This window comes from Carcharhinus amblyrhynchos, chromosome 22 (assembly GCF_965287045.1).
Source record: "Carcharhinus amblyrhynchos chromosome 22, sCarAmb.v2.hapA, whole genome shotgun sequence".
Classification (NCBI taxonomy): domain Eukaryota; kingdom Metazoa; phylum Chordata; class Chondrichthyes; order Carcharhiniformes; family Carcharhinidae; genus Carcharhinus; species Carcharhinus amblyrhynchos.
The window spans coordinates 34068957-34091464 of NC_137345.1; the positions used below are offsets into that span (position 1 = coordinate 34068957).

General features: G+C 41.5%; 1 protein-coding gene across 6 annotated transcripts in view; it reads right to left on the reverse strand.

Annotated features, from left to right (window-relative positions):
* LOC145357047 (protein phosphatase 1 regulatory subunit 12B-like) overlaps positions 1-22508 on the reverse strand; it is a 235361-nt gene that overhangs the window by 146410 nt on the left and 66443 nt on the right. For all 6 annotated transcript variants that reach the window (XR_013889240.1, XM_080210108.1, XM_080210109.1 and 3 more), the window contains 4 exons: positions 21194-21312; positions 14460-14672; positions 12226-12320; positions 1153-1299 (listed from right to left, as the gene is read on the reverse strand). Coding sequence is in view for 5 of the 6 variants with exons in the window: in XM_080210108.1 (XP_080066234.1) it covers positions 1153-1299; positions 12226-12320; positions 14460-14672; positions 21194-21312 (574 nt within the window). In the remaining variant the exon portion in view is untranslated. The remainder of the gene's footprint in view (positions 1-1152; positions 1300-12225; positions 12321-14459; positions 14673-21193; positions 21313-22508) is intronic.

The following is a 22508-nucleotide window of genomic DNA, read 5'->3' on the forward strand; positions in this document are numbered from 1 at the left end:
ATATTTGAGTCATTCAGACAATAAGATCTGAGGTTCAATCCCAGAACTATGTTGGTTGAGTTGGGAAAGCAGTTGAGTGTGAATACACTATGAGGCAGCATATCAACGCACACCATTAAATTTCAGGCATGGTTATAGCAATGGATATGCTGTGTTTTTACAAGCAGAAGTCAATATCACTACAAGGGGAGAAAATAACTGAGAAAAAGAAATACGAATCAGCAATTGAAGAAGGCAGGTGCTCGCTAAGCATTCATATAGTTAAAAAGTAGCTACCTCGACATGGATTTATTTCTCCACCCCTTTCCCTATATCCCCCCTTCTCCAAATTTCTTCCAGAGATCATACATAACACATACCATTATGGAATCAACCAAGCCTTATTAAAACTTCTCTGTACTAATCTTGGTTGAAAGAACAGATTTGTAAACATAATTACAATACAATAGTGGCTAACTGTGTTAAGTAATGAAAATTACTTGGTAGCCACAAATTTAGAATATCTTGCCTATTCATCTTTAAACCTAGATTATTTTAAACTGGTTTGTGCAAAATATCAGCAGCATTTTATACAGTTCAGCCAGTTAATTGAATTAACTTCTTATGTCCTGCTTTTGTAACTTTAGATCTCACCATCACTCACTGAAAGGACAGATGATGCAAAGTTGTCGCAATAACTTATTGGCTCTTCAGCAATGTCAAGGAGCGAAATAACAAAGCAGTACCTATGCTTGAAGCCAAATTCAGCAGCATGTTACAGTATTCTTGAAAATATACAATAGGTAATTGAATCGTGAAATTTTTATGTTCTCTCTTTGAAGTTGATATTGTCTAACATGTAAATTGAAACAAAATCCCAGTTAAAATAAATCTTCTACATTATTAGGTTATAAAATGTTATCAATTTGTAGAGCAGGCCTGAAAAATAATCAGTGGGTGGCGGTTTAATGAATTGCTGGTCCTTTCATACAAAATGCTTTCAGAATAATTCTTAACAAGGTAAAATACAAAAAAATTAACAAACCAATAATATCTAATAATATCGATAGAGAACTGTTCAACTCTTTTAGCCATATTTTTGACCAAGTTGAATAAAAATGGCACTTTTAAACAATGATCTAATCTGCATGAAAGAATCCTAACATTCCTCACCTTCGCTGATACAAAGGCATTGTGCTTATGGTTGATGCATTTACAGACATGCTGCCTTCATTTCCCACATGATTGATATCCTTGAAGTCTTCCTTCCACTGTCGTCTTGTGTAAGAACCACTTCGTACTAGGCTAGCGGCTGATTCCCTTTAAACATAAAACAAATGATTGCCTCAAGTCACACAGCATAATGCTAATTGGGATAGATTCAAAACATACCTAGCAGCTCAGAACTGGGCATCCATTAGGTACTGTAGGCCATTAACCATAGTCTGTAACCTCACAGTCTGCCACATCACTCATTTTACCCTTACCATCAAGCTAAAAGACCCACCATGGTTCAATGAAGAGTCCAAGTGGACATGCCAGGAGCAGCATGAGTCATACTGCAAAATGAGGTGTGAATTTGGTGAAACCGTAACACAGGATTGTGTATGGCAAACAGTGGAATCAGCATGCATTAAACGCAGCTGAGCAATTCCACAACAACAGATCAAATCAAAGCTCTGTAGTCCTGCCACATTCAGTCACAAATTTCAGTGGATGATTAAACAACTAACAAGAGAAGATTCCACACATACCCCGTCCTTAATAATGAAGGAGCCTAGAATACAGGAGCAAAAGATATGGCTGAAGCATTTAGTCAGAGAGGTTTACAGCATGGAAACAGGCCCTTCGACCCAACTTATTCATGCTTCCTTTTTTTTAAACTCCTAAGCTAATCTCAATTGCCCTCATTTGGCCCATATCCTTCTAAATCCATCTTACCCATGTAACTATCTAAAATGCTTTTGAAAAGATAAAATTGTATCCTCCTCTACTACTACCTCTGACAGCTTGTTCCAGACACTCACCACCCTCTGGACACTTTTGTACTCTCCCCTCTAACCTTAAACCTATGTCATCTAGTTTCAGACTCTCTTACTTTGGGAAAAGATATTGACTATCTAGCTGGTCAATGCCCCTCATTATTTTATAGATCTCTATAACATCATCCCTCAGCTTCTACACTCTAGAGAAAAAAGTCTCTGTCTATCCAGCCTCTCCTTATAACTCAAACCATCATGTCCCGGTAGCACCCAAGTAAATCTTTTCTGCACTTTTTCCAGTTTAATAATATCCTTTCTGTAATAGGGTGACCAGAACTGTTGTTGTTGTTCATCCAACGTCATCGATGAGGACCTTGACACCATTAGTCATTTTGAGGCTGGCTGCAGTGTGTCCAAAGATGACTGATCAGGCCAATTCGGGCATGGAATGTCCTGGCACATATTGGACAAACTTGTGTAGGCACTGCAGTCGTTGCACTGGTGGCTCTGGACTTGCACAGCTCACGCTTAAGTTGTGCTTCAGCAATGCACCTTGCTTTGTAAGCTTGACAGCCTTTGTGGATGAGGCAGCGCCAGGCAGGGCAGTTCTGTGCCAGCGTTTTCCAGGTGGTCGTGTCTATGTCAAGCGACTTCAGGGAGGCCTTGAGTGTGTCTGTGAAAAGTTTCTTCTGCCCTCCACGCGAGCATCTTGCAGCAGAAAGTTCCCCAAAAAGGAGCTGCTTGGGTATGCGCTCGTCTGACATACGGATGACATGACCTGCCCACTGGGTCTGCACTCTCATCAGCAGTGTGTGGACTGATAGCAGACTTGCTGTAGAGAGAACTTCAGTGTCTGGTACTTTGTCTTGCCATCGAATGTGTAATATTCTGCAAAGACAAGTCATGTGGAAATGATCGCAAAAACCCAGTCTGCAGGTGCAGCAGGTGATCAAGAAGGCGAATGGAATGTGGGCCTTCATAGCGAGGGAGATAGAATATAAAAGTAGGGAGGTCTTGATGCAACTGTACAGGGTGCTAGTGAGGCTGCAGCTGGAGCACTGTGTGCAGTTTGTGGAAGGATATATTGGCCTTGGAGGGAGTGCACAGGAGGTCCACTAGGCTGGTACCGGAGATGAGTGGGTTAGCCTATGAAGAGAGACTAAATAGACTGGATCTGTACTCGTTGGAGTTTAGAAAGATGAGGGGGGATCTTATAGAGACATGTAAGATAATGAAGGGGATGGATAGGGTAGAGGTAGAGAGATTCTTACCGCTTAGAAAGGATAGCAAGACTAGAGGACACAGCCTCAAGATAAGGGGGGGGTGCAGTTTAGATCAGAGTTGAGGAGGAACTTCTTCACTCAAAGGGTGGTGAATCTCTGGAATTCTCTGCCCGTTGAAGTGGTGGAGGCTACCTCGCTAAATATATTTAAGTCACGGGTAGATAGGCTTCTGATAGACAGGGGAATTAAGGGTTATGGGGAGAAAGCAGGAAAGTGGAACTGATCCACTTCAGATCAGCCATGATCTTATTGAATGGCAGGGCAGGCTCGAAGGGATAGATGGCCTACTCCTGCTCCTATTTCTTATATTCTTATGTTCTTAAAGTAGTCACTCAAACACTCTCTCCACACACAGTACTTCTGAGGTCTTTCACATTCCCCGCTGTCTCCTTCACTTTGGTAATAGCTTGAAGTTTCCTCAGGTTGAAGAGCTTTCCATCCACTCTGTACTTGAGGCTGATTCCAGCAACACTGTCCTGGAAGGCATCATTCGGCATGGCAGTAAACATCATGCTGAACAGTGTGGGTGCGAGCACACAGCCCTATTTGACGCCACTGGCGACTGGGAATGCCTCAGAGGATTCTCTGCCATCCAGTACTCTGACCACCATGGAACTGGCGTACCATCTGAATGAACTTGGGGGAGCAGCCAAACTTTGACATGATCCTCCACAGGCCTTGTCAGCTTACAATGTCGAAGGTTTTTGCGAGGTCAACAAAGGTTGCATAGAGCTCGCGATTCTGTTCCTGACACATATCCTGAAGTTGGAGCACAGCAAAAATCATGTCAATAGTCCTGCAACCTTTGCGGAAGCCACGATGTGACTCCGGAAGCAGGCCCAGTTCCAGATGACTGACTAGACAATTTAGCAGGACTCTTGCAAGGGTTCTTCCTGTGATGGAGAGCAGCAAGATTCCTCAGTGGTCACATACTGGCCGATTGCCCTTCCTCTTGTAGAGGAAGCGTCTTTAAGTTCCTGAGGAATGGATCCTTGCTTCCAAAAGGACTGGAACAACTCAGTGAGCTTCTTGATAAGTACAGAAACAGCAGATTTGTAGATCTCTGTGGGTATGGCATCTGCCCCTGAGTCTTTGCCACTGGATAGCTGGCTGACAACTTTTGTGACTTCGGATGCTACCGGTGGATCATCCATGGTGCTGTTGATAGCAACCTGGGGAATCCTGTCTATTGCCTCATCGTTAATTGGGGACAGCTTCAAAGTGTTCAGCCCATCTGTTTGCAGGATATGAGCCCCCTCTGTAATGAGAGTTGTACCATCTGTACTCAGGAGGGGGGAATTCCCGAGAGATTGAGGTCCGTAGAGTGTGTTGAGGGCTTCATAGAACCGTTTCAAGTTGTTTCTGTCAGCGTATCCCTGCATTTCATCTGTCTTGGCGCTCAGCCAGGCATCCTGCATTTTACGCAGTTTAGTTTGGACTGTCCTGCGAACACCGGTAAAAGCATTTTTCTTAGAAGCTGATGATGGGTTGTTCTGACAGGCCTGAGGAAGATGGTGCTTTTCTACAAGTAGACCCTGCATCCAAGAAGTCTTGTTATGGGTAGGCAGACGGAAAGCTGTGATGGTGATGAGGAGATCATGTGCTGCACAGGTCTTCATTAAGAGTAGGCCGTTACTGTTACACTTGCCCACTCCATGCCTCCCAATGACTCCCTGCCAGATTGCACAGTCACACCCTACTCTTGCATTGAAATCACCAAGCAAGATCAGCTTGTCGGTACTGCTCACTGCTGATAGTAGGGCGTCTAATTCTTCGTAGAACTTGTCTTTCATCTCGTCCGGGTTATTCATTGTGGGGACATAGGTGCTGATCAGGGTGGCTTGACTTCTGTCCTGTAGCGGAAGCTGTAATGTCATAAGCCAGTTGTTCACACCCTTGAGTAGACTATCAAGTTTCCAAACAAGGTGACTCCTGACAGCGAATCCAACTCCAGCATCATCACACTCATCGCCGCCACAGCCGCTCCAGAAAAAAAGTGTATCCACCTCCAGTTTCAGTCAAATGACCTATGTTGGCAAGACGAGTTTCACTCAGGGCTGCAATGTCAATGTTGTATCTTGCAAGCTCTCTGGCAACTGAGGCTGTTCTTCTCTCTGGTCTTCTGCTGTAGGGTGACCAGAACTGTACATAGTGTGGCCATACCAATGTATTGTACAACTTCAACAAGACGTCCCAACTCTTGTATTCGATGTTCTGACCAATGAAACCAAGCATGCTGAATGCCTTCTTGACCATTCTGCTCAACTGTAGTTCCACTTTCAAGGAGCTATGAACCTATACCCCTAGATCTCTCTGTTTTGTAACTCTCACCAACACCCTACCGCTAACTGAGTAAGTCCTGCTCTGGTTCAATCTACCAAACTGCATCACCTCACAATTATCTAAATTAAATTCAATCTGCCATTCGCCAGCCCACAGACTCAATTGATCAAGGTAACATTTGCAACCATCTTCAGCCAGAAGTGCTGAACAAATGATCCACCTCAGCCTTCTCCTGAGGTCCCCAGTATCACAGATGCTAGTCTTCAGCCAACTCGATTCACTCCATGTGATATCAAGAAATGGCTGAAGGCACAAGAAACTGCAAAGATACAGGCACTGATAACATTCCAGCCATTCTACTAAAGACTTGTGCTCTGAAAAGCCATCCTTAGCCAAGCAATTTCAGTATAGTTCCAACACTGGCATCTACTGACAATGTGGAAAGCTACCCAGCTAGATCCTGTCCACAAAAAGCCAGTCAAAGCAAATCTAGCCAATTACTGCTCCATCAGTCTCCTTTCAATTAAGGTGATGGAAGATGGTGTCGACATTGCTATCAAGTGGTACTTGCACAACAATAACTGCTCACTGAGTTCAGGTTCCACCAGGGCCACTTGGTTCCTGACCTCCTTATAGCCTTGGTCCAAACAGGGACAAAAGAGCTGAACTCAAGAGGGTATGTGACAGTGACAGCCCTTGACATCAAGGAGCCCTAACAGAAATGATGTCAATGGAGCTATACCAGCCCAAGGCAAGGCTGTGTTGGATTTCAGATTTACCTGAATTTTGGACAATAAAACCAGGTAGCCTATCCTAGGTCAAATTCAATTAATGAGAGATACATGAAATTTGTAAAAGGATGAATGTGTCTTTTTGTACTTAACAAATATCCATCCTGTTATCTGCTTTCAAAGTATGATGCATAAAAATGGATACTACAATAACAGCACAAAGTACCTGGGCAGGAGTCAGGCGTTTTGGGCTGGGCCAGGTCATGGAATATCCACAGTGCAGCCCATCAAGTCTGCAGCATCTTTCCGAAAGAGCATCTGAGTCAGGCCCATCACCCCCCCTCCAACGTATTTACCATAACCTACAAACCTTTGGACACTATCGGGCAATTTAGTAGGGCCAAATCTACCTAACTTGCACATCTTTGGACAGTGGGAGGAAACCAGAACATCCAGAGGAAACCAATGCAGCCACAGGGAAAGCACAGAAACTCCACACAGTCACCCAAGGCTGGAATCGAACCCAGGCACTCAGGCACCAGTGCTAACCACACTGCCACCATGCCAGGTGAGGCGAAGTCAAGAGTCTTCCAGTCGACTGGAGCATGGGAACTAGACCAAGTGGCAATTGCCGTAACTAGTTTGAGTGTAACTGAGGACGAGCACCTAGCCAAACTGTCTCAGTATTTTAAAATAAGTCTAAATTTCATTTAATTGAGTATCAAATGGACTAATTGCAAAATTTCCACTTTTGGAAAGTTGGATTTTGGATTCTTGACCTGTAGTTTTCTTTAAAAAAAAAACTGATTTTCCCTTCCAATCTGACAAAGATGTATTTCACTAAAAAAGACAACATGTTGGTCAGAGTTTTACAGCACACAAAGCAACCCTTTGCCCTTGGTGTCTGTGCTGGCCATCAAACATCTATCTATTCTAATCCAGTTTTCCAGCACTAGGCCTGTAGCCTTGCACATTATGGAATTTGAAGTGCGCATCTAAATGCTTTGTAAATGTCAAGGGTCTATCACTCTTTCTGGCCGCAAGTTCCAGATGCCCACTACCCCCTAGATGAGAAGGTTTTACCTCAAATTCCCTGCACTTTAACTTAAATCTGTCATTTATATTAATGATTTGGATGAGAATATAGGGGGCATGGTTTGTAAGTTTGCAGATGACACCAAGATTGGTGGCATTGTGGACAGTGAGGAAGGTTATCTCCAATTGCAGCGGGATCTTGATCAATTGAGCCAGTGGGCTGATGAATAGCAGATGGAGTTTAATTTAGACAAATGCAAGCTAATGCATTTTGGTAGATTGAACCAGGGCAGGACTTATTCAGTTAATGGTAGGGCGTTGGGGGAGATTTACACAACAAAGATCTAAGGGTACATGTTCACAGCTCCTTGAAAGTGGAGTCACAGGTGGACAGAGTGGTGAAGGAGGCATTCAGCATGCTTGGTTTCATCAGTCAGAACATTGGATACAGGAGTTGGGATGTCTTGTTGAAGTTGTACAAGACATTGGTAAGGCCACACTTGGAATACTGTGTGCAATTCTGGTCACCCTATTATAGAAAGGATATTATTAAACTAGAAAGAGTGCAGGAAAGATTTACTAGGATGCTACCAGGACTTGATGGATTGACTTATGAGGAGATGCTGAATAGACTGGAATCTTTTTCCTCTGGAGCGTAGGAGGCTGAGAGGTGACCTTATAGGGGTCTATAAAATAATGAGGGGTATAGAAAAGGCAGCTAGTCAGTATCTTTTCCCAAAGGTAGGGGAGTCTAAAACTAGAGGGCATAGGTTTAAAGTGAGAGGGGAGAGATACAAAATTGTCCAGAGGGACAATTTTTTCACAGAGGGTGGTGGGTATCTGGAACAATTTGCCAGAGGTAGTAGTAGAGGCGGGTACAATTTTATCTTTTAAAAAGCACTTAGATAGTTACATGGGTATGATGGGTATAGAGGGATAGGCCAAGCGTGGGCAACTGGGATTAGCTTAGGGTTTTAAAAAAAAAATAAGGGCAGCAAGGACAAGTTGAGCCAAAGGGCCTGTTTCCATGCTGTAAACCTCTCTGACTCTATCTATGCCCACCCCTCCGCGCCCCCACCCCCCAATCCCCAGTATTGGCCCCTCTACTAAGGGGAAAAGTTACTTCCTATCTACACCATCTGTGTCCTTCATAATTCTGTGCACTAGAGTCAGAGAGAGATACACAGCACAAAAACAGGTCCTTGTCATCTATGCTTACCAGGTTTCCTAAACTGAAATAGTCCTATCTGCCTGCATTTGGCCCATATCCCCCTAAACCTTTCCTATCCATGTACCTGTCCAAATGTATTTTAAATGCTGTAACTGATCTTGGCTATTCACCTTATCTATGACCGTCATGATTTTATAAACCTCGATAAACCCCTTATCTTCCTATGCTCCAGGAAAAATGTCCCAGCCTAGCATTCCCTCGCCCTTGAAAAGCACACAAGTTTAATCGTCTCAATTCAATACCTTAGTCAGGTTCCCCCTCTGCTTTTTCTGCTCTAAACACAACTACCCCAGTCCAGCTAGCCTCCCTTCATAGCTGAAAATGGATTCCAGCTCAGGCAACATCCTGGTGAATCTCCTCAAAACCCTTTCTACTGAAATCACATCCTTTCTGTAGTGTAATGACCAGAGCTGCACATAGTACTCTAGTTGTGGCGTAATGAGTGTTTTATACAACTCCATCATAACCTCCCTGCTTTTATATTCCATGCCTCAGCTAATAAAGGCAAGTATCACATGGGCTTTCTTAACCAATTCATCTGCCATGCACCCCAAGGTGCTCTGGTCCTCTGTACTACCTACTATCCTAAAATTCATTGTGTATTTCTTTGCTTTGTTATTCCTTCCAAAATGCATTACCCCTCTCTTTTCAGGGCTAAATTCCATTGGCCATCTTTCTGGCCATCTGACCCACCAGTCTATATCATCCTGTAATCAAGCTTTCCTCCTCTCTATTTGTCACACCAATTTTCATGATAGCTGTGAACTTACTGATCTTACCTCCCACATTTACATCTAGATCATTAATGTACACAACAAACAGTAAGGGACCCAGTACTAGACGCTGTGGTACACACCAATGGATTAAGAAATCCACTCCCAGTCCAGAACCCCAGTCCAACGCCGGCATCTCCACATCATGACACACCAACGGATATAGGCTTCCAGTCACAAAAACAACATTCAACCCTTTGCTTTCTGCCACTAAGCAAATTTTGGATCCAATTTGCCAAATTGCCCTGGATCCCATGGGCTCTTATCTACTTGATCATTCTGCCATGTGGCATCTTGTCAAATGCCTTACTGAAGTCCATGTAGATGACATCAGGTGCACTGCCCTCAACTACATGCATAGTCATCTCCTTTAAAAATTCAATCAAATTTGTTATACATGATCTCCCCTTGACAAAGCCATGTTGACCATCCTTACTAATAATTGCCTCTCCAAATGGAGATTAATTCTGAATTTTCCAATAATTTATTCCACTATGTTATACTCACTGGCCTGTAATAAACTGTTTTTCCCCCAACTTCCCTTCTTGAACAATGGCATCAATTTAGCTCTCCTCCAGTACTCTGGCATCTCTCCTGTAGCCAGAGAGAATTTGCAAAATGGCATAACAGCCCCTGCAATTTCCTCCTGCCTCCCAAAGCGTCTTATAATACATTTTATCTGCACCTGGTGATTGGTCCACTAAGTCCACCTAAGCCACTAACTCGTCCTCCCTCTCGGTGCCAATCTGTTAAATTATATGAAGTTTTTGCCTTGCACTTGAGCAAGACGTTCACAAGAGTACTAAGTGTAAAAGTGTACATGTGATAGGCAGAACATTTTTTGGATTGATGGTTAATGGTGAACGCCATTTGTGCTGCTACTGCATAGTGACAGCATGAAACAGCTTGCTTCACCTGTTGCTCAAATTTTTGAAATACTTTACCTTTTTGATTACCCTGAAAGTGGATTCAGGCAATACGTTGACCAGTCAACCAGCCTGTTTTGAATTTAATCAAAGTTTGGCAGTTAACTGTCAATCATCAATTGATAGTGTATTTTCCATGCCCGTGAAACACCATCTTCACATCATGAACTATTAATTGTTCCTTTTATGTTTGGTAGTCTTGCACCTGTCCCAATGAATGCAACACAAAAAGCTTCAACACTTTTTATCTAGTAATATTCTTTTACTACCGAAGGTGTATACATTTAGTTTTCTTGACACAGGTGATTACTAAGAGTTTCAAACAATATAGTCCATTGCCAATTATCACCACAAGTTACAAAAAGTTTTAATTATACTTTTGACATCCTAGTTGACCAGATGGTTGGAGTGTGGGACAGAATGACCCCAACTGTAGGTACGGTAGGTTGTGCCTTACTAACCTTATTGAGTTTTTTGAGAAAGTGACCAAAGAGGTGGATGGGGGTAAGGCAGTTGACGTGGTATATATGGACTTTAGTAAGGCGTTTGATAAGGTTCACCATGGAAGGCTTCTGCAGAAATTGCAGATGTATGGGATTGAGGGTGATCTAGAAAATTGGATTAGGAATTGGCTGGCAGATAGGAGACAGAGGGTGGTGGTTGATGGTAAGTATTCGACATGGAGTTCAGTTACGAGTGGTGTGCCTCAGGGATCTGTTTTGGGGCCACTGCTGTTTGTAATTTTTATAAATGATCTGGATGAGGGCATAGTTGGGTGGATTAGTAAATTTGCTGATGACACCAAAGTCGGAGGTGTGGTAGATAGTGAGGAAGGGTGTCTTAGTCTACAGGGAGACTTGGACAAGTTGCAGAGCTGGGCCGAGAGGTGGAGGATGAAGTTTAATGCAGAAAAGTGTGAGGTAATTCATTTTGGCAGGAATAACGGATGTGTAGAGTATAGGGCTAACGGTAGGACTCTGAATAGTGTGGATGAACAGAGGTGTATGTGTACATAGATCCCTGAAAGTTGGGAATCAAGTAGATAGGGTTGTTAGGAAGGCATACGGTGTCTTGGATTTATTGGTAGGGGGATTGAATTTAGGAGCCGCAGCGTCGTGTTGCAACTGTACACAACTCTGGTGCGGCCGCACTTGGAGTATTGTGTGCAGTTCTGGTCCCCACATTATAGGAAGGATGTGGAGGCTTTGGAGAGGGTGCAGAGGAGGTTCACCAGGATGTTGCCTGGTATGGAGGGGAGGTCCTATGAGGAGAGACTGAGGGATTTGAGGTTGTTTTCGTTAGAAAGAAGGCGGCTACGAGGGGACCTTATTGAAACATATAAGATGATTAGAGGTTTAGATAGGGTGGACAGTGATAGCCTTTTTCCTCGGATGGAGAAAGCTAGCACGAGGGGGCATAGCTTCAAATTAAGGGGTGGTAGTTATAGGACGGATGTCAGGGGTAGGTTCTTTACCCAGAGGGTGGTGAGGGATTGGAATGCCCTGCCTGCTGCAGTTGTAAATGCGCCTAGTTTGGGGGCATTTAAGAGATCCGTGGATAGGTTTATGGATGGAAAGGGTTTGGTTTAGGTTAGAGGGTCATTGTTTTTTAACTGGTCGGCGCAACATCGTGGGCCGAAGGGCCTGTTCTGCGCTGTAATGTTCTATGTTCTAACTGTATGGATTCAGTTCCTGCACTGGCTGCAGTAGTTCTCTGTGGCTCAAGTCCTTGCTCCACATTTGATGTCATGTTGCCCCTCAAGTTATATAACCACATATCTCTCTGTTGCTCTCTCTAACAGACAGTGATGCCAATGGTCCTTTGAGGATCTCAGCTAATTACCTTTACCTAGATTATATGCAAAGTGAGATACCACAGAAAAAATGGAAACATTGCACATTCACCCACTAAGGGTCTTCTCTATTTTGTTAGCATTCTTTGCCTGCTAAAAAGGAAGAACAGATGTGAAATGTCAAGGGAATTTAATTGAAACAGAACTGACCTATTTTCTTTTTCTTCAATGTCAGATGTGCTGTGCAATCTTCTGTTCGGGATTGTTGGTGCAACATACACAAGCCTAGTTTTATTATCTTTATCCTGCATGACAAAAACAAAAACATCCGTGTTCAATTATTATTTCATGAATGTCACACTGGGCTTTAGTGGGTGTGTAAAAAACTAAAAAACCTGGATGAAGACTCAATTTCCACTCACAAATTAGGGCAGAAACAGGCGAAGGCTTAAGCTGACAGCTCTTTGTATTCTTTAAATGTCTTTGGACTTTAAGGCTTCGTGGGTAGGGTTGGAATGCCCACACTTCCAACAGATACAGGCGAAGAGCAGCCACCCTAGTGTGTCCACACCAGTTTCATCAAGGCCCTGTCAGAGCGGCACTCATTTTGATCAAAGTCTCTATCCAAAAAGAATTCCAGAGAGAGGGTAGACAAACACGAGAGTACCCCACACAAGACTCCTTCTCATCAGGTATTAGGTTTAGTACTGGTGTTCAGGTTTAACACTGCAGTCTGTTAAGACTCAGGCCAGAAACTCGAAGATGATTTGTAAAGTTAGCCTTACGTTTGATTTTGGCATGGGTGAGCATAAGGTATTTCACTCCAGGTATGATTCAAGTGATCCACAAGGAAGCTTTTATCATACAAAGTTTATTTTAGAACACAGTTAGAATATAATAAAAAGAATTAGTATAACTTCTATTAATCACAAAACATGACAGTATAATTCATTACAGCTATCTCTAAAGTTTCAATTTAAAAGCAATACACCCTTCTTCAGAATTAATTCGCACTAAAACAAATATGCTCATGTGACACTAGATTTCCATCTTTTAACAACTTACAGACAGAAATTCAACCAGTTCTTTTCAGAGAAGGACATTTTCTCATGACAACAAATCAGAGAAGTAAACCTAATCTCTCGCAGCTTCCAGACTTCAGACACAGAAAATAGTACCGCTTTCTCTCTGCAGCTTCTAACAGCAATACTCAGACAGCAGAAAATCTAATTCCAGAGAGGAGAATAAGAGACACTGCTCCCGCTCTCAATTCTAACAGCATCTGAAAAAAAGCAACTAAGCTGGAATTCTCTGTGAAAGCATAGACGCCCCATTACATGACCTGACTTGTCAATTACCTCAATCAAGCTTTTCCCTGCAATTCCAAGGGAACACTAAAACAACAGAACACTACATTAGTTCAGATGAAAACAAACATGGTGTCAATTATACTGCCTATAGAGGTTACTGGTTGCAGACAAAATGGCTCCAGAAAAATTGCCTGGGACTGCCAGAAACATTCTGCAGAGAACTATAATTAAAATACATTTCTAAAAGCTACAGCATTATCACAAATCTAAAGATCCTGAATAAAAGCAAATTACTGCGGATGCTGGAATCTGAAATCAAAAGAGAAATGCTGGAAAATCTCAGCAGGTCTGGCAGCATCTGTGAGGACAGAAAAGAGCTGACATTTTGAGTCCAGATGACCCTTTGTCAAAGTTTTGACAAAAGATCATCTGGACTCGAAATGTCAGCTCTTTTCTCTCCTCACAGATGCTGCTAGATCTGCTGAGATTTTCCAGCAATTTTCCTGTTGGCTAAAAATCCTGATATCTGCACCCTTCCCTGCAGATCTCTCACATAGCAATGGCTACGTTTCGACCTTTAACCGTACCTGGGGTAGGCCTATGACAAAGATATATTCTAAACCACTGGAAGTGCAACTGGTCATAAATCAACATTTATGCAGCACGTAACACCTTCCTGACAGCACAGTGATGTTGCAAAATCAGCCCCAGAATCTTCTGGGATTGGAAAACTAATAAGTTTTCCTATGATCTTTCAAATTTATTCTTTTCAGAAGGCAAAACACAAAAGCAATTCAAAACTTGTGTAACAATGCACCTCCTATGTCTTAGCCCAATAACAAACTCAGTTATCAGTTATCTAACAGCTGCAAAACACCCATTCAAAATTATTCATGGAATCAGTGATCAGGGTTATTCTTGAATCCTCAACTAACAACATGTCCACCTACTGAGACCAGAATCAGTTTTCTGAACTAAATATTATACTGCAACATATGTTATAAATAACATCCACCTGAAGAAGTAACCAATGGTATCATTCAGATACAGTATTCTATTGCAAATTCAACCAATGAAAGCAATTAATTAAATATTCTGCACAGAATTAGAATAAGTTACATATAAAAAAAGAACCTTTTCCCGGTTATCAAATATTGCTGAAAGACGAGGACTTGAAGCAGACCGAATAATCCCAAATGAGTCTTTCTCTTTCAGTGCTTGGGAACTACTGATTTCACTCAGTGCATCATGGCTTCCAGTTTTCCTCAACCCCAGTCTCCAGGAAGCTGGAGATTCATCTTTTCCTTCTTCATCTTTGGCAGTAAATTTAATAAAAGGGCTGATAATCTGTAACAAGATAAAAATATTGATTGCACAATTTCTATAAATTTTCTGTTTCACAAACCTTGCTAACAGTTTCGGTTCATGGTTAATTTTGATGAATTAGTTATTTTTTAATTCTACCACAACATTCAGAATATTTTAGAATAACACAAACAATGAAAAAAAATTGTCATGAGCAGTCATATCAGGAAAGTTACTGAAATAAATTCAAAATTAATTTATATGCACAGTGTCTTATCAAATCTTCTGGGCTCCTTATAGCTCTTCACAATTTTTTTAATATATCATCATCATTATTGTAAGTGAAATGTGAAAGCCAATTTATGCAGAAGATCTCACAAAAGTAAAGACAACAAAAACACAACTCCAAATTAACCAAAGTAAATACATCAAGACTATCACATTCTTCCAATAGGCAGAGCCCATGTTAAATCAGGTACGGAGGAAAACTTACACAATTATGTCAGATATTTTCTACCAAGCTTGAGCACTAATTTAGATCAGAGACTAAATGATCAGACTAGGGCTTAACTCATCCAGTTTTTTTCTGCAGTTAGCTCACATTTGCAGTGCTCAAATTCTAGATTCTTCATTCTGTATATTTGGCTGACTGCATCTCTCAAATTCCTGGACCCTAGAAAATAGTAAGTATATAACTCCACTGATCTCTCAGTTGTCTAGGTAAGCTATTTGCTACTAATAAGGCAATCTACTTGTTATTGGGAAAATCACATCTTTTGAATGTTGGCTACTGTTGTTGCCACACAGATTTCTACCTGTTGCTAGGCAAATTATATCCTATCATGCCTTGTTAAATTCTTGTTAGTGCTGTTACTGGGAAGTTCCATGACACTAGGACAGGGTTAGGGTATGGGTTTTAAATGACCCGAAGTTGATGGAGGATGAGAGTCTAGCTAGGAGATAATTAGAAATAGCCCAGAATTTGAAGTGACAAATGCATGGATGTGCATTTGAGTAGCATATGAGCTGAGGCAGAAGTGAAAGTGCAGTGTCATTGAAGTTGAAAGAAAGTCTTCGTGAAGGACAGGAGAGTCAGTTGATGCCACGTCAGTGAACAGACTTGTTTGGTCTGATTTTTCTGAGACTTATTTCCCATTGCCTTCAGCTATTTTCAATTTTTTTTGTTTGCAAATATTTAGAAGGTAGATCGGACGTCTGAAAGACTTAAAAGGTATGATTGTGCCTAGTATTGAGGGGGTGAATTATCACTTACTATCACTAAACAAAAGGTATATGTTAATGGTTTTTATATGCTGTCAACTTCAGTTATTTATTCCAGCTACCAAATTATATTATGCATCAATGCAGTTTGAGTTAGTGGTTGGATTCTGTAAGCAAACATATCGACATTAAATAAGTTAGCATAATGTCTTTTTACCCTGGAGTATTTAAAGGTCAAATGACAATTTTTTTAAACTTGTGATTTGACCATCTTCCATTTAAAGCTTATTCCTCACATTTCCCTCAGGATTTAAGCACCGAGTCCTTATTTTGTTCTTGACTTGGTCCACAAGATGTTTACAGTTTTAACAACTGTGTGCTGTACTTTTTTGTTAAATTCTTAGAAATATCTAATTACAAAGGTCAGTCGGCAAATAAAAGTGACCATAAAACAAAAGTAACCATGGAGCAGCATGATGGCACAGTGATTAGCACTGCTGCCTGTCAGTGCCAGGAACCTGGGTTTGATTCCCAGCTTGGGTTGTGCCTGTGTGGGTTTCTTCCAGGGGCTCCAGTTTCCTTCCACTGTCCAAAAGACATACAGGTTAGATGCATTGGCCATGCTAAAATTCTCCCTCAGTGTATCCGAACAGGCACCAGTGTGTGGTGACGAGGAGATTTTCGCAGTAACTTTACTGCAATCTTAATGTAAATCTACCTGTGACTAATAAATGAGCTTAGTAGGAGTTGTTCTGTCTGGTAAGGCAAGTATTGGAATATGACAAAAATAATCCCAATTCTTTTTTTTGAAATTGCTCTTGTTTCTGACTTGGATGAGGAGGATATTTATTCTCAGTTTGCTTCTAAGAAACAATCTTAACTATTGCGTAAGTATTAGAAGCACTGCATTAGTCAAGATATTAGTTGTTATTAGCCCATAATTTACACTTGGTATTGACCATTGCCTACGCTATATATTTTTAAAATTCTTTTACAAGATGTGGGCATCGCAGGTTAGACCAGCATTTATTTCCCACCCCTGGTTGGCCTTGATAAGGTGGCGGTGAGCTACAGTGTTGAACTGCTACAGTCCCTGAGGTGTAGGTGCACCACAGTGCTGTTACGGAGGGAGTTTCAGGATTTTGACTGAGCAAAGCGAAGGAACAATGATATATTCCCAAGTCTGAATGGTGAGATTTTTAATGTTTAAGTTTATTTATTATTGTCACAAGTAGGCCCGCAAACACTGCAAATGAAGTTACTCTGAAAATCCCCGAGTCACCATACTCCAGCGCCTGTTCGGGTAAAGAACTTAGCATGGCCAATGCTCCTAACCAGCACATCTTTCAGACTGTGGGAGGAAACAGGAGCACACAGCAGAAACACATGCGGACATAGGGAGAACGTGCAGACTCTGCAGTGATCCAACCCAGGAACTGAACCTGGGTCCCTGGTGCTGTGCCACTGTGAAAAGTTCCAGGTAGTGGTGTTCCCAGTTATTTGTAGTTCAGTCATTCTAGATGGTAGTGGTCATGGGTAAGGAAGGTGTGGCCTGCTTCTGAGGGTGCTGGCAATTATACCAGGTAGGCTAATTTATATCTAACAGTCTGAGATGCCAGTCTACAATTCATAACCAGGGGGCTTGGCCCGCATCCATGGGCAGTGCAGAAACCTGTGTAAAGGCAGTACCTTTGCTGGACCAGGAAAAGACATTTCCCAGTCTTGATCCTCAACTTGTATTGTGTAGTAACTATAAGCAGGATTTAATTTACAGGTTAATTTTATTTGTTTTTTTTGGGAAGGGAAAGGTCTTAATATGTTAATTTCTACATAAATTGTGTGTTGTGATGATACAGTGCCTTTAAAAATGTATTAAATGGATGCAAAATTGGCTTCTGTCTGTAGAGGGTTGTTTTTCAAACTGGAGGCCTGGGACCAGCAGTGTGCCTCAGGGATCAGTGATGGGTCCACTGTTATTTGTCATTTATATTAACGATTTGGATGAGAATATAGGAGGCATGGTTAGTAAGTTTGCTGATGATACCAAGATTAGTGGCGTAATGGATAGTGAAGAAAGTTATTTCCGATTGCAATGGGATCTTGATCAATTGCGCCAGTGGGCTGACGAATGGCAGATGAAGTTTAATTTAGACAAATGCGAGGTGATGCATTTTGGTAGACTGAACCAGGGCAGGACAGGACTTACTTAGTTAATGGTAGGGCGTTGGGGAGAGTTATAGAAAAAAGAGATCTATGGGTACATGCTCATAGTTCCTTGAAAGTGGAGACACAGGTAGACAGTGTGGTGAAGGCGGCATTCAGCATGCTTGGTTTCATTAGTCAGAACATTGAATACAGGATTTGGGACAATGACAAGACAATGGTAAGGCCACGCTCAGAATACTGTGTGCAATTCTGGTCACCCTATTATAGAAAGGATATTATTAAACTAGAAAGAGTGCAGAAAAAATTTACTAGGAGGCTGCCAGGATTTGATGGTTTCAGTGATAAGGAGAGGCTGGATAGTCTAGGACATTTTTCTCTGGAGCGTAAAAGGCTGAGGGGTGATTTTACAGAAGTCTACAAAATAATGAGGGACATAAACAAGGTAGACAGTCAATATCTTTTCCCAAAGGTAGGGGAGTCTAAAACAAGAGAGCATAGATTTAAGGTGGGAAGGAAGAGATACAGAAGTATCCATGGGGTAATTTTTTTCACACAGAGGGTGGTGAGTGTCTGGAACAAGTTGCCAGAGATAGTAGTAGAGGCAAGTACAATTTTGTCCTTTAAAAAGCATTTAGATAGTTACATGAGTAAGATAGATATAGAGGGATATGGGCCAAATGCGAACAATTGGAATTAGCTTCGGGGTTTAAAAAAAAAGGGCGGCACGGACAAGGGCCTGTTTCCATGCTGTAAACCTCTATGACTCTAATATCATGTTACGTTCATTTAGAAGTTAGCTCTATGTATATTGTGCCAATTATGCAGCACGTATGCTGAGAACGCAGGAGAATGATTGTTTTGAGATAATGGGGCATTTGTTTTAATCTGAGCTGATGCATTAATTTTTGTGATTGTTTTCCCCTAGGGTTTCAGAGTAGAGTTTAATTAGGTTGGTAGATTTGCAGATAGCGATAAGGACCATCAGAGGATACAGCAGGCTATAGATCGGTTGGAGACTTGGGCGGAGAAATGGCAGATGTAGATTAATCCAGACAAATGTGAGATAATGTATTTTGGAAGGTCTAATACAGATAGAAAATACACAGTAAATGGCAGAACCCTTAAGAGTATTGCTAGGCAAAGGGATCTGGGTGTACAGGTACTTAGATCACTGAAAGTGGCAATGCAGGTGGAGAAGGTAGTCAAGAAGGCATATGGCATGCTTGCCTTCACCAGCCGGAATATTGAGTTTAAAAATTGGCAAATCATGTTGCAGCTTTATAGAACATTGGTTAGGCCGCACTTGGAATATAGTGTTCAATTCTAGTCACCATACTACCAGAAGAATGTGGAGGTTTTGGAGAGGGTATGAAAAAGATTTACTAAGATGTTGCCTGCTATGGAGGGCATTAGCTGTGAGGAGAAACTTGGTTTGTTCTCACTGGAGGGATGGAGATTGAGGGGAGACCTGATAGAAGTCTACAAGATTATGAAAGGCATAGACAGAGTGTATAGTCAGAAGCTTTTTCCCAGGGTGGAAGAGTCAATTACTAGGAGGCATAAGTTTAACGTGCGAGGGGCAAGGTTTAAAGGAGATGTACGAGGCAGATTTTTTTTTTTACACAAAGAGTAGTGGGTACCTGGAACTCGTTGGCCGGGCAGGTAGCGGGAGCGGGTATGGTAATAATTTTTAAGGTGTGTTTTGACAAGTACATGAATAGGACGGGAATAGAGGGATATGGTCCCTGGAAGGGTAGGGGGTTTTAGTTAAGTCAGGCAGCATGGTTGGTGTAGGCTTGGAGGGCTGAAGGGTCTGTCCCTGTGTTGTAATTTTCTTTGTTCTTTGTAGATTGATTGACAGAGGCAAAATCATGTGAAGGGAAGGAGCTGAGCTTATAGAGAAAAGCAGACAGTTTCTGCTCAAGTCTGAGCAAAGCAAGTGTTTTTCTCTCTCTTGATGCTGCTATTTGCATATCGGAGGGTAGTAATCTCGAGGTATCCATATGCTCTAGGCCTGTAAACATGCACCATCACATTAGATGTGTTGTTTGCCAACTGATTTTGAAGAGGAGTCTAAGTCTATAGAATCTCTACTGTGCAGAAGATGGCCATTCAGCCCATCAAATCTGCATCGATGACAATCCAACTTAAGCCCCATTGCTGCAACCCCATAATATTTACTCTGCTAATACCCCGATACTAGGGTCAATTTAGCATGGCCAATCAACCTAACCCACACATCTTTGGACTGAGAGAGGAAACCCATGGTTGGAAGACAATGACCTGAGGCCGGAATTGAATGCCAGTCTCTGACGCTGTGATACAGCAGCATTAACCACTGTGCCATCCTATGAGGAATATTGTTTAAATTGGAAATAATAAAGATAGGTTAACAGATAACAATCGTATCTTGTCATGTTTAAGTATTTAAATTTGTAGAAGTTAAGCTAATTCATTCATTATAGTTGAAAGATACTGTTAAATAAAATTGATTTTGATAGAAGCTTCCTAGTACGTCAGTAGAATCACACCTGGAATGAAACACCTAATCTTCACACTAATGCCAAAATCAAAGAAAAAAATAGGTGGGCTGTAGTATAACTGCCTTGGGAATTTCTGATCTGGTTCCTAACCATGTTTAGTAATGACTAAATTTCATTGTCTTAGAGCATTGTAGTCCTGTCTGTGTATTTGTATTTTTTTAATTGAATAGTCTTTAATAACTGTTAGATGATGACTGGACCGGTTCTTCTCATTATAGCTTCACGTCACACATTCCAAAAACAAAACCATACATCTCCCTGAGCCAGTGTTTCAAGTTAGAATAACTGCTAGTTTAAAATCTGCATCCTTCGTGACACTAGATTTCACTCATGTTGTCATTCTTGACATTAGTTGGTAGTTCTGCAATGCCTCAAAATGTCTTTTGTTTTTGTTTGTAAAGCAATCTGAAATCCCATTATTAAATCGGCATTATTAAATAATATTGCAATCCCATTATTAAATCTCCAATGGCATTGCTCACAGATAGAAATATGGAAATAAAAAAAATTAAGCGCATAAATGAATTTGTATCAATGCCCCTAGCAGTTACCTGCAAAAAGATATCCGATGCTTATCTATCACTGTCAGATGATATACAAAACAGAGAATAAAATAGCAGAATTGAATTTCACCTTTCTTGCTGCAGTGATGGCTGTGTATCGAGCAGACTGCCCTGCAGTTGGAGCCAGTGGCAAGCTTCTGCTATTCAGTCTGCTGTTAATATTATTTTTGATGGATGGTTTTGATTTTTCTGTAGGAGAAAAATAAATCAAAAATTTTGAAGTTTTATTTTGAACAGGTATACATGAAAAATAAAGAGTCAACAATCAGAACTCTAAGAGGTGGTCCCTCTCACAAATTCAAACACTGTTGACCCATCAAGAAACGTGATAAATGTTTCAAGTACTTCCATGATAATTGTAAAATAGTTAGAGCAACCAGAAAGGGGTCCAAAAAAAGATGAGGCGTCAAGAAAATCGATACTGAAAAATCGTCTTTGACTAGAGATTAATTCAATAGTGCTGAAGCAACCACAAGAAGTTCTATACAAGAACTGGACTTACTAGCCACCTAGAACGGTCAATCAATTACAAATATAAAGGCTAACAACTGACAGCTAACTTTCCAAGTTATAGCAAGACTTAACTGTAATGAAAGGCATAAGATTTTGATAAAGCACGGTTTTACAGATGACTGAACAGGAAAGAAGTTGAGAAAAGAGTCTTCCACAGCACCTCCTCCTTAAACTATCTCAAGCAGGCTTTTGGGGGTCATCAATTTGAACAGGTTCGTAAGATGGGCCTCTGGAAAAAGTTGTCTCAAGGAAACAGACATGTTCTGCCCATAGTTAAGGAACAAAGATTTGACAACAGCAGTGCATCACATTGATACATGATCCAAACATAAAGTCAGTTACTTGAAACTAGGATTTTGAAACCTGCTGCTAATTCAGGGTTCCAAGTCCTATTTTCAAAGTTTCAATATTGGATTGTTGAAAAACGATAGTAGTATTTGGCAGATGACAACATAATGAACAAAGATCAAAGTATTTAGTGAAATTGCCAATGACAGCTATTGTTGAATCAGCGCTGTATCAAGATTTTTGCCCCCAAACAGCATTGGCACAAGATATCTATTAGATAGCTGGATGCATGACTCATCAACACACTTGATGGTTACATTAGATTCAGATACGAACCAATATCCCCTTGCATAATCCCCTCCATCACGGCCCCATTCCCACTCAGGCCCCATCCCCACAGCACACCCCAGCACAGTTATGGGCCCAGCGAGCACTGCCAGAGTGCTTGATGGGCATTGCCCAACAATGCCCCAACCCCCAACGGCCTCTGATCTGGCCATGGTGCCTGATCCCTGCTGGTGGAGACCATGAGGAATTCTCTTCCCAGCTCATCATGTTGACATTGCAACCCTCCTCCGGCATTG